Raw genomic sequence first — 18,361 nt, 5'->3', positions numbered from 1 at the left:
TTACATAACATACTGTAAAAAAAAAAAAGTGTCCATTTCCCTCATTATTCGACAAAATGAGAGAAAACCATACTTCTGTCCATATAACACCAGCACAGGGAAGTTTACAGCGACTTTATTCATAATTGCCAGAACCTGGAGGCAGTCAAGATGTTCTTCAGCAGGTGAATAGATGAATGAACTGTGGTTCATCCAGACAATGGAATATGCTTCAGCACTAAAAAGATATGATGAACCATCAAGCCATGAAAAGACATGGAGGAACATTAAATATGTATTACTCATTAAAAGAAGCAGTCTGAAACAACTATGTACTGTACAATCCCAAATATAAAGGAAAAGGGAAGACTGTGGAGACAGTAAAAATACCAATGCTTGCCAAGAGAGGGTGAGATACATGGGCAAAGTACAGAGGATTTGGGGGAGCAGTAAAATGACTCTGTGATACTCTTATGGTGGATACATGTCATTATGTATTTGTCCAAACCCATATGATGTACAACACCAAGAAGGATTCCTAATGTAAACTATAGATCTTGGATGACAATGTGTCACTGTAGGTTCATCAATTGCAACACATGGACCACTCTGCTAGGAGGCAATGATCACGGGGGAGGCTATGCATGAGTTGGGGCACACGTATATGGGGAATTTCTCCTTTCCACTCAATTTTGCTGTGAACCTGAAACTGCTCTTTAAAATACGAATTTTTTTGCTGTTTCACAAAACAATCAAAAAAAAAAAAGATATTTTAGTGTTATAAAAAAAAACATAAAGACTGAGGAGGATCCACCACATTGGGCAACAATGGTCCTTGGGGGTTCTTGGCAGCCACCATCTCAATAAAAGCCTGATCACAATGGACTGAATGAGTAGGGTGTGAAAGTCACTAAAAGTAAAGACAACTCTTTCCAGTGGTTTGCAGTGAAGGGAAGAAGGGAGGGTAGATGTCCTACAACTATGGGGTCAAGAAGATTGTGTTGTTGTTTTGGGTTTGTTTTAAAGATGAGGATGGGTGCTCACTTTGGCAGCACATATAATAAAATTGGAATGATAGGAAGAAGACTGGCAGGCCCCTGCACAAGGATGACATGAAATTTGTGAAGCGTTCCATATTTTTAACACTAAAAAACCCACAAATAAACCAATTAAAAATTGGGCAGAAGACATGAACAGACATTTCTCTAAAGATACAGATGGCCAACAAATACATGAAAAGACATTCAACATCACTCACCATCAGAGAAATGCCAATAAAACCACAATGAGACATTACTTCACATCTGTCAGAATGGTTAAATTTAAAATCACAGAAAACAGCAAGTGTTGGCAAGGATGTGGAGAAAAAGGAACCCTCATGCACTGTTGGTGGGAATGCAAACTGGACCAGCCACTGTGGAAATTAGTATGGAGATTCCTCAAAAACTTAAAAATAGGATTATCATATGATACAGTAATTCCACCACTGGGTATTTATCCAAAGAATACAAAAGCACTAAATCAAAGGGGTACACACACCTCTATGTTTACTGCAGCATTATTTACAAAGCCAAACTATAGAAGCAGCCCAAGTGTCCACCAATGGATGAATGGAGAAAGAAGAGGTGAGATAGATAGATACACAGAAACATAAATAGATAATGGAATATTATTCAGTGATAAAAAGAATGAAATCTTGCCATTTGCAGCAACATGAATGGATCTAGACAGTACAATGCCAACTGAAATAAGTCAGCCAGAGAAAGACAAATACTATATGATTTCACTCATATGTGGAATTTGGGATGCAAATAAATGAACAAAGAAGAAAAGAGACAAACCAAAAAACATGCTCAAAAAACTATAGCAAATTGGTGGTTGCCAGAGGGGAGGTGGGTGGGGGGATGGGTGAAATAAGTGAAGGAGATTTAGAGTACATTTTTCATGATGAACATTGAGTAATGTATAGAATTGTTGAATTACTATATTATACACCCGAAATTAATATAACACTGTATGTTAATTATACTGGCATTAGAATTTTTGAAAAAGAAAAAAATCTTTACCAATCTGATAGGTAAACACTAATTAATTAATCAAACAAACAAACAAATAAAGATGGGAATGGGGTTGAGGATAAAAGAGAATAGTTAATGCCAGACATTCCATAGATAGTAGGTAACTTGAGACATTTCACTGTAAGAAAATAATTGTGATTATTTAAGTCAAATATTTTTCAAACACTAACTACTAGCTAAGCTAGGTGTTAGGTGGGAATGAAATGAATAAGGCTTACCCCTACCCCCGTCCTCACCAGCTGCAAGTTGGACCCCACTGGTCTCTCTTCTGTTATTCTTCACCAGAAAATGTAATCTAAATGAAAAGTATAATGGAGTTCAGCATCAAAGGACTCTATGATCTTTGAGAATCCTTTCAGCTTAGAGATATGCTTATGACTTATTTCAATGAGTTCTCTTACAGTCCAGAGAACCAATGGGCACCTGGACTGTGACAGAAAACAAAAGCTGAGGTGTGGCTTTGTTTCTCTTAGATCACGTGCAAAACCGCTCCATACCTGTAAACTTCTTTGCAACTTTCCTTTACCATTGCTTATGATAGCTGGACTTATTTGAGATATTATTGCAAAGTGGAAGGAGGCAGGAAATACTCTATGCTATCTGAGAATACGACGGGACACGGATATTTAAAGCTTCAAACTGGCAGTAGTGGGTGGTGCGCCTGGGTGGCTCAGTTGGTTAAGTGTCTGACTTCAGTTAAGGTCATGATCTCACAGCTCCTGAGTTCAAGCCCCACATCGGGCTCTGTGCTGACAGCTTGGAGCCTGGAGCCGGCTTCAGATTCTGTGTCTCCCTCTCTTTCTGTCCCTCTCCCACATGCACTCTGTCTCTCTCTTTAAAAAATAAGTAAATTTTAAAAAAATTTTAAGTTCAAACGGTACCTAGAAAGATAGCCCGGGTATATACTTCATTAATTAGAGCAAGGGTTAGCTAAGAAAGAGAAATACTTCCCTTTAGCCCAACCAATAGGAGGACCAAAGGAAAACTTGGGTTTCCCAAGGGAAAGTTTGTCAGCTCTTGATGATACTAGGCTAGTGGTCCCAGCTGCAGGCCAAACCTTGGGCTCTCAGGAAAATAAAGCCAGCCTTAGTCTCAGTCCTTAGGAAATCAGGGCTGACAGAGTTTAAAAGGAGATTTATTCAGCCTCTGATATAAACTTCATTTAGTGCTTGCCTGAAAACAGTGCAGGGATTGAATGATTACAATAGAGAAAGGAGCAAAAAGCATAGATATGAGCCTATTCCCTTAAGAAAATGAAGAAATACCAACAGCTCCTTTGCAAGAAAAAGAAGAGAGAAGTGTGATCCTGCAGGTTTTGTGATAAAGGAGAAAACATCTGTACAAGGAGATAATAGGAGCTATCTTCTTGCATAATAATTCTAAAAGACCTTTTGAAAGTCCTTTGCCATTGAGAAAGAATGAAATCCTGCCATTGGCAGCAATGTGGATAGACCTGGAAGGTATTATGCTAAGTGAAATAAGTCAGTCAGAGAAAGACAGATATCATGTTTTCACTCATATGTGGATCTTGAAAAATTTAACAGACCATGGAGGAAGGGAAGAGGGAAAAAAATAGTTACAAACAGAGAGGGAGGAGGCCAAACCTTAAGAGACTCTTAAATAGAGAGAACAAACTGAGAGTTCATGTGGGAGGGGCAGGGAAGAGGGGAAAATGGGTGATGAGATGGAGGAGGGCACTTGTTGGGACGAGCACTGGGTGTTGTATGTAGGCGATGAACCACAGGAATCTACCCCTAAAACCAAGAGCACATCGTACACTCTGTATGTTAGCCAACTTGACAATAAATTATATTAAAATAAATAAATATTAAAAATTTTTTAAAAATAAAATGCAGTCCATAAAAAAAAGTCCTTTCCCAAAATTCTAAATGAAAAGAGATCAGGATTCATTATGCCCAGAATTCTCATTATTCCATCTCTGCTGCAATGTTTGATTTCCAGGATGAAGAGCAGGTCACCATTGAGCAGGATTCTTTAAGAAACAAAGAAGATGTGGAGGATGATCCAGAGACACATCAAAAAGGGTACAGGTTTAAAATGGAGAAATAGCCACACGGACCTCTTTTTTGGTTTTGCCACTTTGTTTTAGCCTTGTCTAATTTTAAACATTTATTATTATTTATTAGATATTGCCACCACTACCACCAATTCTCTTTCCCCACTACCTGCCCAGCACCATTTACAGCAAAATTAATGGATCTCTATGATAATCACCATGGTAAATTCAAACTGCTAATGTCCTGGGAACCCAATATCCAGGACAGTCTTCTAATTAAGGGCATAAATTACCAGCTAATTTCTCCAGTCCATGCAAAAGTAGTTCATTCATCTTCTCAGCGTCAGTCAATAAGCAATCAATTTCTCAAAACCCAATCCACATTAAGTCCCCAACAAACTTGCTCTTACTATAGTATCCTGAAGGTGTTCCAAGTCCTTATTGTCCCATGAGGTAAAAGAGGCAAATTATTTTCTTTATTTTTTGAACCAGGAAAATGAAGCTCAGAGAAGTGACTTATTCAAGGTTAGCTAGAGAAGAACAAACTAACTCGATTTCAGCTTCAGATTCCTAGTCCAAGACTGTCTGGTACTCTGTCATAACACTCAAGTATTCCTCACGTTTCTAAATTCTTATTTAAATTTCTATGTCTCTGAGCAACTTTATGTTTATGCATCAGAAGATAACTCTGGAGTTGGTCAGAATTAAGATTAAAAGCTCTTGTCACATTTACACCATCAAAAGTATTTACTACCTCAGAAACCTGAGCTTTGTTCCATCTTTCACTTTACTTTACAGATCTCTGACTCCAGGGGCTGAGTCGTTCTCTTGGGCAGTCAGGTTTCACTACTGCTAATGGGATGGACACAATCACCAAGAGGCTGGGAGTTGACTAGCCAAGAAAACCAAATGGCTAAAGCCTCTATTTCTAGCTACTTTATTTTATGCAGTGTGGGCTGTCATGGACCACACATATTCCCTGCAATTAAAGAATCTGATCAATCCAACCCTAAGTATATGAATGTGTCCAATTAAATGTCACCCTCCACCACTGCCACTTTGAAACACTATCAGAAACTGAGGATGATGCTTCATCAACCTTTCCTAAATTTGACCATAAATACTTAGTCTTTAGTGAACTTTGATTCCTTCAATATCTTCTGGATCAGCGTTTCCAATTCTCAGTATATGTATTCACACACATTCACAACACCAAGGTTTTCATGGAATAAGACATCATTACTGTGAGTGATATGCTCTGATGAGTCCTATTCTTTCTTATTAAAGATGGGTGTCAGGGTGCCTGGGTGGCTCAGTCAGTTAAGCATCTGACTCTTGATCTCGGTTCAAGTCATGATCTCATGGTTCGTGGGTTCAAGCCCTGCACGGGGATCTGCACTGTCAGTGTGGAGAATCCCTGCGTGGGATTCTCTCTCTCTACCCCTCTCTCCTCCTCTCTCTGCCCCTCCTCCCCCCATCTCTCTCTCAAAATAAATAAACTTAAAAAAATAATAAAAGCTGTATATCTATTTAAAAAATAAAATAAAATAATGATGAGTGTCACACACTGTGCTCTTCACAACCCACTAATGGGCCCCAACCCACAGCTGTAGAATACTATTCCAGATAAGCAACACACAGTCCCACTTCATTTTTCTAGTAATGCAACAAATGCCCATCAAGCACACTAATGTCCAAGGTCCTAGTGCCATTGGGCTCACATCTATTCTCCAGGAAGTTAGCCAGTCAAGGCTATATCACAAAACACAATCAAAGAAGACAGTAGGGTAGAGCACAGAGGAATGGCTCTGTTCAAGGAGATGCAAGAAGGTGTTGTAGGAGCAAGGGGCTTGGGCTGTGTCTTGAAACTTGCACAAGAGCTCAGACTCAGACATGGAGGCATAGCTGCTGCAAAATGGAGAAGTGGAGACATTAACAAGTGAAGGGGAGGTCCCAGACCGGGGCTGAGTCCTTTAGAATCATGGAGATGAGGAATCTCCTATATGGGGCTAGAAGTGACCTAGAAGTGGCAATGTTTAATGTGTGAATAAATTCCTTCCTCCAGTGGGAGAAGAAGAGGTCTCTGTTAGAAGGGGAAGTGAGAAAAGAGGGAAATGTAGGGACATCAGGTTTCAGGGCAGGCATGCAGGGAACCAGGAGAACCTGGGAAAAGCAGAGGACAGTTGTGGTGGTTATGGCCCTGGGAACCCTCCAAACTCACTCATTAATGGACACCATCCTCTCCAACAGAAGTGATCAGAGGCACATATTACTCACTCACTACCCACCACCCCCTAAAGCTCTGGACAGAAACAAAGACATACCAACAATGCTAGAACTTTCTGAGACAGCTATATTACAACTTGCTGGTTAAATAGCTCTGAAATCCACAAAATCCTTCTTTATATTTCAAGCACCCAGTGAAGTCTGTCAGTCTCCCACTAAAAAGCATGATGAGCCAGGACAGGGAACCACCAACTTACTTAAACTTTGTAAGGCCAGAAGGGATGAGAGTTTCTAAAATCAACATTTCATATCTGTGGCTTAAAAGCTTAAATATCAGAGTCCCGTGAGAAACAGTCTCGTCCTATGATTTATTTCCAGCTTTTAGTTATTCATCTCCCCTGCTCTGTTTCCAGAAGCATGTTTTCTGCATCTCTGTAGCCCTCAGGGCTTGGCACATGCACTCAGCAAATGCTGATCCAAGCCATGGCTGATTATAGTCTAAAATGAGATGCATATCCCATTTCTGTTTTGTAGGACATACACTTCATCAATCTGTTTGTTTACTTGCTTGATTTACAAAGCCTCATCTAGCTCATTATGTCAATTTATTTCATGTTGTTGATGTTTACTTCTGTCTGCCTTTTTGCTCTTCTGTTTTTGCAGGTATCTGGAAAAGAAGTATGATACAGTTTGTGATTTTTATAGGAAACACAAAACCACCTTTCAGTATATCATCTGGGGCATCTTAATAGTAGGTAAATAACAAAAGGGGGATGGATGCCAGTGTCTTTGTTTGAGAATCCCCCAAATAGTAGCTTTCTGTAGAAAGAAAAGAAATCTTTCTGTTCTCTCTGGACCTTGGTAAATCTAGAGAAGCAAGGAAGTTAATCCAGAAGCCCCTGAGTGTGTGTGGGGGCCGGGGGGTCTCAACTGCAGTTGCCTATGCAGATTGTTTCCCTATTTGGTTTATGCAGCTACCAACTAATTAGGTTCCCTACTTTTACCGCCTTGGTTGTTGTGATATGGATTTAAGGGCTAGTTAATGCAAATTCGGGTAACTAGAACATATGGTGATAATCACATGATGGGAACCTAATTGCAGGGGACAATATAAACAATTAATACTTCATGTAAATACAATGTAGGCAGGAACCTAGGGTCATGCATGCCACTCCTCTTGCCTGAAAGCAGGATCATACTATCCTCACAGATAAGCAGGTCCCTGTTTTTACTCCCTCCAAAGCAAAGAGTTCTGTAGCCCATTCTGAAGAATACCCCTGTCTATAAAATGTGAACCTTTGCACCTGAGTCCATCGACATTAATCCAAGACTCCTGTACCACCAAGGTCAGTGGCTTCATTGGTGCTCAGATATCTGAAACAGGGAAAATCAGAGTTGAAAGCTTCTTCTGTACTGGGCCAGGTAATATTTTAAGCTTTTCAGGCCACACAGTGAAAGCCACACAACTCTGTCCTTCTAGAACCAAAGTAGACAGGTGTGACAGTGTTTCCATGCAAGCATATTTGTAGAATACAGACACAAGTATACAAATATAACTGTACTTGCAACCTACAAAAACAAGTGGCAGGCCAGATTTAACCTGCAGACCATGTTGGCTGACCTCTCTAGGACACCCTATTCTTATCCTAGGCTCTCCTCTTCAAAAGCAGCCACCTTGGTAATTATCCCTCACCCCTTTCTTTAGAGATTCTTTGGAACTCAGAGATGGTTGGAAGGCCTATTTTCCTACTGAAACATAGGCCAAATCTGAGCTGCAAACCAGGAGAATCAATACCCTTTTGTCAGTTGTCACTTCAACACCTAGCCTTTCTCTGATAGAAGATCTCCTGTTGAGTCTGAATACCCGCCCCCCAAAAGCAGTTAGTACTGAGAGGCCCAACAATCAAGCATCAAGATTCAAGAACTTGAGGTTCTATGAGAAAACAGACCTAGCACTTTGTCCTTCCTGCATTCATAGTGAGACTGTTAAGGAATTACTTTGAAAAAGAAAATCCTAAGAGTACAGATAATTACAGGAGTCAATAGCCACATCAAGAGCAATCCTGCATTCAATGGTTTCTTGATTGAACCTTCCCTTGGCTGAGCCACATGAGTGCTGGAGCCTTGTCTACACCTGGTGTTGGTGATGTCCCTTGTTTGTGCTCCCTTTCTCAACAGCTTACCTGGTGATGGTGATTGCAGCTTGTGTGCTGAACTTTCAAAGAGCCCTTCCCCTTTTCGTGATCACCGTGGCTGCCATCTTCTTTGTGGTCTGGGATTACTTTATGGCCAAATACGAGCATCGGATCGATGAGTGCCTATCTCCTGGCAGAAGGTTCCTAAACAGCCAGTGGTTCTGGATGAAGTGGTAATGGCACTCAGTTCTCTTGTTGCATTTGACAGAAATTTTCATCTTTTCCAACACTGTTTCCAAAAATGTGTTCTGAAATTGCTCCCTCATTTATAGGCTATTGAAACTAGAAATAACCTGGGGAATAAGCTGTTATAATACCTTCATTTTACAAACAGGAAATCAGAGCCTAGATAGGGCAATGACTCATTCAAGTTCTGTTCAAATAACCCTGAAGACTGCTTTAACTTCAAGTGCCACTAAATGATAAGATACTGTCCAAAAGATAGGACAGTTCTGACTTGGGGAGGTGGCTTTCTGCTCTGGGCCTGGAGCTGGTCTCTTTGAAAGGAAGACCCCGTGAATTATTAAAGCTGACTCTTTCCCATGAGACCTCATATCCATATCTGATGAGTGACCACTCAGGGCTTTTCTCTCAGCTTCTTTCTATGGGAACTCCTCTTCCTCCAGGTGGCCCTAATGGATTAGACACAAGACAGGTTCTCCCCAGAATGGCTCCCAAGGGATGTACTGGGAAAGTTCACATACTTTGGCCTAACAACACAGGACTGTGCAAAATCAACACAGCATGCTTTCTGGCTCTGCCATCCAAGCTGTGAATCAAACTTGTCATGCCCACTAAATCCATCAAGGAGTCAGAACCCTTCCTGAAGTCCAACTTACTATGTGAGGCTCAGATGAAGTCCTCCAACTTCAGAGAACACATTTCAAGTTCTCCCCTAAAGGGCAGAAGGTTACATCTCTCCCATCTCCCAAAACAGAAATGAGAACTCGCAGCAGATCTCCCAATGAAATCACTAGAGACTTCCCTCTCTAAACATTCTTTCTCATCTCTGACCCCTTTGTATGTCCTGAATCAGTGAGAGCCCAAGAGTTTTGGAATGTGCTTAATGCAGTGCTTAATTTTGGGCTATTTGCCATGATAGCCACAAGCAAAGAGGGTCTGTGCCATGTCCAGCAGCATAACTTCCTCGTGCCAGGGTGTTAGTCTTAATAAATTTTTTGTTAGTTTAAGCCTGATTTTGAGATTTTCAAGCTAGCATAACAAATGATGCTGATGCCCCCTTTCCGATTTTCTTAGGGTGATTTGGAGCTTACTGATCCTGGGAGTTATATTCTGGCTGATTTTTGACACCGCCAAACTGGGCCAACAGCAGCTGGTGTCCTTCGGTGGGCTCATAATGTACATTATCCTGGTATTTCTATTTTCCAAGCACCCAACCAAAGTAAGTATGAAATCGATCTTTTTCAGCGTTTCCCCTCTCTCCCCACCATGTCTAAATTGCTCAAAACAATGAGTGTGAGAGAAGTTCACTGTTACCCAATATTAGTCTTACCTTGTTATGCTCTTTTAAGTGGTAAGGGCACCTTCCTTCCCAAACTTACTTAGTACTAGTATTCTCTCATTTTTCACTCTCAGTAATTTTCCAGTTCTACCACCAGTGAGGTGTTCTCTCCTGTCAAGTCTAATTTCTACTCATGTACCCCACCTCCCTCCATCAAACACACTAAGAAAATTAATCTATTTTGATCCTAATTTCCCTGGACCAGTAAATAATCTAATATTCTACCATTGGATTCTGTTGTTTATCGAATTTCCATTTGCAATTTAGGTTCTTTTACTGCAAAAATCTGTCCTTAAACAGATCAGATTTGTTCCCATTGAATCCAATACCTATCCTCATTCTGTCAGCCTGTAACCCATTAAATGGGCAAGAACTTGGAGACATCCAGCCTTTCACACAGGACTCAGAATGACAAACTCTGGAACATTTCCCTGGCTGAAAGGTTGGCCAAAGAAGAAAGTCACCTAATAGCATCCAAAGTCCTTGCCCTGCTAGGGTCAGCATAGCTGCTGATTGCTATGCCTCCAATCCTTTAGTTCTCTCCAGCCCACTCGTCTCTGCACCAAAAATGAAAGCAGATGATTGTCCATTACTGCTGTACTCCCGGGGTCTGCATTAGAGTTAATTGGTTCCTTTTACAGTGAAATGAGAGCCCCTCAATAGGGTGGAATTTCATTTAATCCACTTACAAATTGTCAGATGAACAAACCTTGGGCACACAGAGAAGTCTTGTTCTGCCTTTCCATTTTCCAGACAGGGGAAATAATTATATGTCTCTCACTTTTATAACACAACTAACTAAGAGGGCCAGATCCTTCCTTCCTCCTTTGATGGTCCTTCTAAGACCACTCTTTGTGTCTAATAATTTTACTATGATAGAATGATAATTGTATACCTTCTAGGGACTGAAACTCAGGATTGGGAAGAGCGAATGCAGCTCCAAGATCTGGGGCCGTGATTCTCTGCTCACAAGTGCTTTGGCCTCTCAAAGATGGATCACAGGCCATGTGTGAGAAGCTTCCGAGGAAATAGTAATTCTCTGGGTGTTTATGCTGAGCTTAGCCATTCATTTTCTAGTGACATCTATCTCTTCATCTTTCTGCATAGGTTTACTGGAGGCCTGTCTTTTGGGGAGTTGGGTTACAGTTTCTTCTTGGGCTCTTAATCCTAAGGACTGACCCTGGATTTATAGCTTTCGATTGGTTGGGCAAACAAGTTCAGGTAAGTTGGGTTCAAAGGAACACCTTGCTTATAAATTATTTTTTTAACTTTCGGATATAATCCTCAAGACATGTCAGAAATAGGTTTATTTGTCTGCATTAGTTGACACATTTCTGTGTAGAATGTGTCAATCTGTCTAGTTTATTAATATTACAGTTGTCCCTTGCCCAATCTTCCACTACATCACTCCCCTATCCCAATTGCCCCTTCATCGTGGCCCAGGGGTATCACACCTCTAAGATGGTTCCACAAATAGAGAAACAGGCTGTCTTTGCATGGAGTGATGGTTAGTGCCACCTATGACTTGCTGGAACAAATTGCCACACCTGGGTCCTTCTTGAGTATCCCAGAGTCAGAATGAATGTCGCAAATGACAGGAAATCTGTATGCAGGTGTAGTTCAAAAATACACTTCCTGGGGCACCTGGGTGGTTCAGTCACTTAAGCATCCGACTCTAGGTTTTGGCTCAGGTCATGATCTCACAGTTTGTGAGTTGGAGCCCCGCTTTGGGCTCTACATCACAACACAGAGCTTGCTTGGGATTCTGTCCCCCATCTCTAGAGGTCTGGCTCTCTATCTCTCTCTCTCAAAATCAAATATATTGACATTAAAAAAATACACTTCCATGCTATCAGCTGCAAAAATTTACTTTCCCCCTCTATCCAGCAAGTTTGCTGGGCTCCCCTTCTGCAGAGCCTGTGAGGTCCTGGGGACTGTAACCACCAATTCCGTGGTTGTAATAATTGTGTGCTCTTTTCCTTCCTTTAATTCAGACCTTCTTGGAGTATACTAATGCTGGGGCTGAATTTGTCTTTGGTGAGACTTATGCAGACCACTTCTTTGCATTTAAGGTAAAGTCAAACCCCTTTTTAAAGTATTACTTCTTTGTCAGTACCTTCTCGATCTTTGTAGATGTTACAATAGAAACTGACCCTAAACCAGATATACACACACTGGACATTTCCTACGTGGATAACCTATCACCACCTTTTTCCATTTATCTGATTTTATCTGAAGTCAGTGGATTGCAAACGTTTTACTTTGTTACATAGCACTGAGGGAAACATCTTGAGGAATCAGAAATACACAAATAGTTTTGAGGAGGCTCATAGCATTGCCTGAGATACTTTTGAAAAATCAGATGGGGTAACAGTATCTGAAGCATCAGGGAAAAGAACATTCAATAACTGTCAATGAACAGACATATAGCCACTGATGACTTCTAGGTCAGGGATCAGATATAGCCTTGTGCTCCGGAACCCCTCAGGCTCCCAGAAAGAGACAGCTACTCCCTCACATCAACCTCTGTTCTTCCAGAGCCATCTCCATGTTAAACCTGTTGTGTCTTTCCTTCAGCACAGCGGGCCTGGAGGCTGGGCCTTCACCCAACCAAAGGAGGGACATTATTGTCCAAGGGAAAGGCAACCTGACTTCCCAGTCCTCCCACAAGCCTCAGGAAGCTTGCTGTCCTCTGCGAAGCCCCTATATATACTTGTCGATGAGTCAGAAAGATGAATTTGGCTTTGCCTTCAGCATTCTTTGTTGTGGTGTTATTGTTCCTACACATCTAAATTGTTTTCTCACTTTGGAACCCTAAGTTTACCTCCAAACTCCCCAGCTTCAGTTAGGCCAACTTTTATACTGAGGGTTTTTTTTTTTCTATTCAATTGCTAATTTGATGCTTTGGTGTTCCAATGACCAAGCCATCTCCCAAAGGCCAAGTGTTTGCAAACTGAGACAGAAATATGCTCATATCATGAACTGAACCCAGAATTGGAAAAAGAAATTCATAAGGAAGGTACAACTTGATGCCCAGACCACACCAGTGTCTTTGAACCCACCCACACAACCACCACTGTCCTCTCCCCCAGGGTGGTGGCCTCTGTCCTTCCTGCCAAAGCAGAATCCCTGTCGGAACACTCAAGAGATAAGCTCCTTAAATTCCCCGAAGCTTTCAGGATGGCTCTGCTCTCCCATTAAAGCCAATAAAAGCACATAAGTGACTGAGTTCTGCATAATGGCACAAAATGTCTTTTAATATATATTATTAATAGATGTTTCTAAATTGGATCCTGTACAAATTGTCCTCAGTCATTCTGTGCCTCTGGTAGCAGCATGTCCTTGGCCATTTAGCAGGGGAACAGAGGGGATGGGGTGCAGAGGGGGGTAGCAGTTTGGGGGGGGGGGGACCCAGCCCACAGCTCTGTGTGATCTCTACACGGTGGAAACTGCTCACTGTAGAAACAGGCTGCAGGGAAGGCACCCAAAAAGCATTAGGGAAATAGGTTCAGAAAAAGACACTTTTATTTCCAAAGTTTATTTTTTAGTGATTCAAAAACTCCACAAGTACAATAATTATTCTCTTCAGAGCTAAGTGAATGAGTTACTTACCCTATGGGATGCAGTTTGGGTAAGCACCCACCAGGCTGTATCTGGTCTGTGCAACTTCTACAAATAAAGATCTGAGGCTGCTCACACTCCATTTCGACCAGGATATTCTGCTAATGAAGCTGTTTAATATCAGATATTCAAGAATATCTGCCAGTGGACCTTAGTTTGTGGCTCTAGTTATTACAAAATCCCCCCCACCCCCATCAGAACTTCATTCCTTCACTGAGAAACTAAAGTAGCAGAAGCTCATCATTGCAGAGAAACAAAATAAATGTCACGTTTCCTATGAAATATCCTCAAGCTGATCCAGAGTAAATTCAAATAAAATATTGTAGATGGGGAAGCTGCCTGAGAAAAGTGTTATTTAGTTCAAGGGACTTTCTAGTAGTTTTATGGTGTTTTCCAGGTGAGGCAGGGTTGGGGAGAGGGAAGCAGAAAATAGACCTGATCTGAAATGTACTAATATTACTGAGGCCAACATCAACCCTGGATTGCTTTCAACCCCCCACCTCACTCCCAGGTCCTGCCAATCGTGATTTTCTTCAGCACTGTCATGTCCATGCTCTACTACCTTGGATTGATGCAGTGGATCATTAGAAAGGTACTGGGGCTTGAAGGAATTGGGTGACAGGTGTGCAGCTGATCATTTCAGGGACAAAGCCTTAGATGCCTTTTATCCAGGCTTTTCCAAGTGTCTTTCTGTTTGTACCAAGACCTATCACCACCACCACCACTCCTCCACCCCAAGGTATTAGACCCAAACCAAAAAATCCTACATGTAGCCACAGATGGACTTTTATCTCGGGGAACTTCCAATGGGGCTTTGACTTGCAGTAAGCGGTTACTGGTTATCTTCATATAAAACATTAGTAATTACTTCTTTAGCCAAAGAATTGCTTCCAGCAGAGCTGACACCTGTGGGGAGAACAGCATCCTTCCTTCGTCCTGGCTGTCTTCCTTTGCAGAGAATCCCTGCTTATACTCGGGATGTTGCAAAAGTGGAGAATCTTGGTCTAGGTGTTGCTAGAGGATCAAAGCAAGAAGAAGGTAGCTGCTTTTTCTTTCTGAGGGAGTTTTATAAGTGTGTGCCTGCGTGCACACACACACACACACACACACACACATGCACACACAGGTCTGAAAAGTTAATCTCATTCCTGCCACCCCAGCATCAGTTCTACACTTGTGTTAAATTGCAACATGAGGATATTTGCAAGTTAGTTCAAATGCACACACACAAACAGGGCACAGAGTTTGGGCATGGCCATAGCCCTCCTTTGATCCTTATAAATAAATCAAAGGGAGCGAGGTAAGGAGCGAAGAGAAAGAGAGACAGAGAGAGAGAGAGAAAGGAACCAGAACAACAGCAGAATTTAGAATTTCAGCAAGAGTGTGCCAGGGCCCACGATTTTCTAATTGCTGACTTGAACATTGGGCATTATTGTGCTCATGTCTAAGCAGAAAGGAAGGAGAGAATGCAACAGGAAGTTTCCATCCTGAGGTGGGCACCAGAGTCTCTAGCTGGAAGGGCCAGTAACAGAAGTGCGACCATAAATCATGTTCATCTGAGAGTTAGGTAGAAAGGGCCAAACCTCATCCCACTACTTATTAGCTGGGTCATCTTAGACAAAACAACTAAACTGTTCCATGCCTCAGATTCCTTTTCTATAAAATGACCATAATTACAGGACCCCCGTCAAAGGGGTATTATGATAATTAAATGCATTACCTGGATCAAGAGTTTAAAACAGTGCTTGGAATGCAGGAAAGCCTGTCAAGAGTGTTAGTAATTATTAGACTTTGTTATTCTCATACAGTGTTTCAGTACAGATTTGTTTGTATAGTGAATGTATAAATTCAAAGCAAATACAATGATTCAGCTTTACCACTCAAATAGAAGGATGTGATGGGCTTGCTCTGTAGACTCTAGATAAAATATAGTCACACTTGGCACCATCACTGGCCTGCCAACAATTGTTGAAGGCATTTTCCTCCAAAGATTTTAATCCCTATGTTGAAGTTTTGTGTATACAAGCAGCTCTTCACTGACTTTGTTCCTTATCCCCTTTCAGGTTGGATGGGTAATGCTAGTGACTATGGGATCATCTCCTATTGAATCTGTAGTTGCTGCTGGCAATATATTTGTTGGACAGGTAAGTTGTAATCTCAAAACAATACAAAACAAAACACCTGTTGAAATGGATACTCTTACCAGAAAGTAGAATAAAAAATATAATGGTAGTTTTTTTTTTTAAGTGTCAGGGGAAACGTGTCAAAAGAGGAGCCCTCAGCACTCACAATGTCCAGATTCCAGAAACAGAAAAAGAGTGTATGAGAGTGATCCCTTCCAAGTGTCCCAAGGCACTAGTATTAAATTTGGGTTCTCCAAAGTTTATGGAGAAAAAGAAAGATGGTAAATCATTTTATCAAAGTATCAAAGAGCTGGGCTTCTCCCGTATAGATTCTCAACCAATCTTTTCTGAATTAATTGAATTGTTGAGGTCTCAGACCCACCCTTCAGAGGCTAGCAGATCATCCACTCCAACGGAGTTCACCACTTATTTTGAAGCTGCAAACCTGTAACAGGGAGCCTCCCATTCTGTGGCATAACGCTTGTGGTAATGAAAGAGACCAAGAAAGACTTTCCACCAGTAACCCTGCAGCTGTATAAATACTTGAGTTTATTCTCAACTTGTCAGAACTGGCCAACAGTCTGTCTTGGCTGGGCCTGAAGAAAAATGCTGATGAGCAAAAGCATTTTCATCCTTCTGATCCCTCACATGGACAAGTGTTTTGCCTGAAGGCCATTTAGGCAAGGAAATATGATGCTAGAGGGTGTCCTTCAAAACAGCAGCATTCCTACGAGGAGGATAAGTAAGATGTGGTAATCATCCTCAATGCTCAGGATATGTGGCTTCAGGCAAATGGAATCACACACCCAGGAACCAAAATGTGAATGCTTGCCAGCACCGCTACCCAAGGAAATTGGATTTGAAGCAAAAATCAAGTCACCCAGAGAAGCACATGGTTCCAAGTCTGAGGCTTAGAATTATTCCAGGCAGGCTGCGCCTTATTGGCAAGCCCAGTGTGCTAGCCTGGAGTATAGTCTTTTTTTTTTTTTTTTTTTTTAATTTTTTTTAAGGTTTTTATTTATTTCTAGGAGAGAGAGAGAGAGACAGCGTGAGCAGGGGAGGGTCAGAGAGAGAGGGAGTCACAGACTGAAACAGGCTCCAGGCTCTGAGCTGGCAGTCAGCACAGAGCCCGACGCGGGGCCCGAACTCAACGAACCGTGAGATCATGACCTAAGCGAAAGTCGGAAAGTCGGACGCTTAACCGTCTAAGCCACCCAGGCGCCCCTGGAGTATAGTCTTTAGGGTAGGACCCAGACTTCCTTCCCTAGGAGTTAAAATTATTATAATTATAGTCATAAAATCTCTCAGGACTAATTAGAACACCATCTTGACTTGATTACTCCTACCTGCGGGGTCAGAGGGCTCATGCACTGAGTTTCTATTTAGTCCATGAAGTAAAGCTCAACACACTCAATCTTACAGAACAATTACAAATAATGAGGCGGAAATTGTAAAATTGCACACATGCTTCTGTGGTGCTCAATGTGATACTTAATATGCTAAAAGTACGGATATTCTTTATGGAAAGCCCCACGTTGCAGGCTATCTGTCCTCCTTAATGGGATTCAAGCCTTTACAACCAGACACTCTAATTCCTTTCCACCCACGGGGAAGAGCAGGGTCTCTGCTTCTCGATTAGGAAAGTGCCTGTGGGCACCTGCCCTTGTTATTGCTGGTACTTTTTTATATGTGTGTCTCTACTTCCCTGTGGTATAAGCAAAGAGGCTCATGGTCTGTCATGATGAAACTGGAAGATGGGATATCACAGAGGCTTGGAAATCACCAGTTCAGAAGAGCAGGGTACAGTTACTTGGGCAACACTGATCCAACCTCAGAAAAATGTATCTGGCCATCAGGCTCCAATCCTAGGTTGGTGGGGGCCTTATATGAATTGGTCTTGCAAACCTTGCAGGCCTCACACATAACTCTATGTGCACACTGACCTAGAGTACAATGACCCAGACATCGATGGTGCGGGTTCTCAAATGAGCATGCCTCAGAACCACCTGGAAGGCTGGTTCACACATGACTGCTCATCCCATTCCCAGAGTTTCTGAATCTACTGAGTCTGAGAAGCTGCATGTCTAACAAGTTCCCAGGTGATGTTGATGGAGCTAGTCAGTGGTTCACTCTTAGAAATACTGCTTTCGAAAATGGAATCTTGAGTAGATTGGCATGCCTTCCTAAGAGTTAGAAGGGGACGTTTGACCTGATCTCACTTTGTTTCCAGACAGAGTCTCCACTGCTGGTCCGACCCTACTTACCACACATTACAAAGTCTGAACTCCACGCAATCATGACTGCTGGGTTCTCTACCATTGCTGGAAGCGTGTTAGGTGCATACATTTCTTTCGGGGTAAGAATGTTTGGAGATAAATTTATGGAAAATTCAACCTCTTCTTTCTTTGCTGCTATTATTTCTGCATTTTCTTTACCACTGCTGCTGGGTAAGGAGGCAAAAAGAGTGTCCTTTTTGCTGAATAGTTGGTCATGGTTTCTCTGGCATTTGATGGAGTGACCCTGAGGAGTTTTGTGCCTTCACTTTCAAATCCTTGCCACCTAAATGTGCGTGATATCCAAATGTGGCAGAATGAAATCAT

General features: G+C 41.8%; 1 protein-coding gene and 1 non-coding gene across 2 annotated transcripts in view; both read left to right on the top strand.

Moving 5' to 3' along the window:
* The window catches only part of SLC28A3 (solute carrier family 28 member 3), a 49,399-nt gene that overhangs the window by 19,818 nt on the left and 11,220 nt on the right, over positions 1-18,361 (top strand). Inside the window, exons 3-11 of the mRNA XM_039250398.1 lie at positions 4,020-4,102; positions 6,964-7,055; positions 8,479-8,668; positions 9,753-9,897; positions 11,125-11,238; positions 12,012-12,089; positions 14,150-14,230; positions 15,702-15,782; positions 17,992-18,117. Of these exons, the coding sequence (XP_039106329.1) occupies positions 4,020-4,102; positions 6,964-7,055; positions 8,479-8,668; positions 9,753-9,897; positions 11,125-11,238; positions 12,012-12,089; positions 14,150-14,230; positions 15,702-15,782; positions 17,992-18,117 (990 nt within the window). The remainder of the gene's footprint in view (positions 1-4,019; positions 4,103-6,963; positions 7,056-8,478; positions 8,669-9,752; positions 9,898-11,124; positions 11,239-12,011; positions 12,090-14,149; positions 14,231-15,701; positions 15,783-17,991; positions 18,118-18,361) is intronic.
* LOC120244079 lies at positions 1,016-1,120 on the top strand. Its single transcript, XR_005531458.1, has one exon. It is a non-coding gene; the product is annotated as a U6 spliceosomal RNA (small nuclear RNA).

The sequence above is a fragment of the Hyaena hyaena genome, unplaced genomic scaffold (genome assembly GCF_003009895.1).
Source record: "Hyaena hyaena isolate Hyena2069 unplaced genomic scaffold, ASM300989v1 scaffold_369, whole genome shotgun sequence".
NCBI lineage: Eukaryota > Metazoa > Chordata > Mammalia > Carnivora > Hyaenidae > Hyaena > Hyaena hyaena.
Note: the sequence above shows the minus strand (reverse complement) of the source record. Positions and strands in the feature narration are given on the sequence as shown.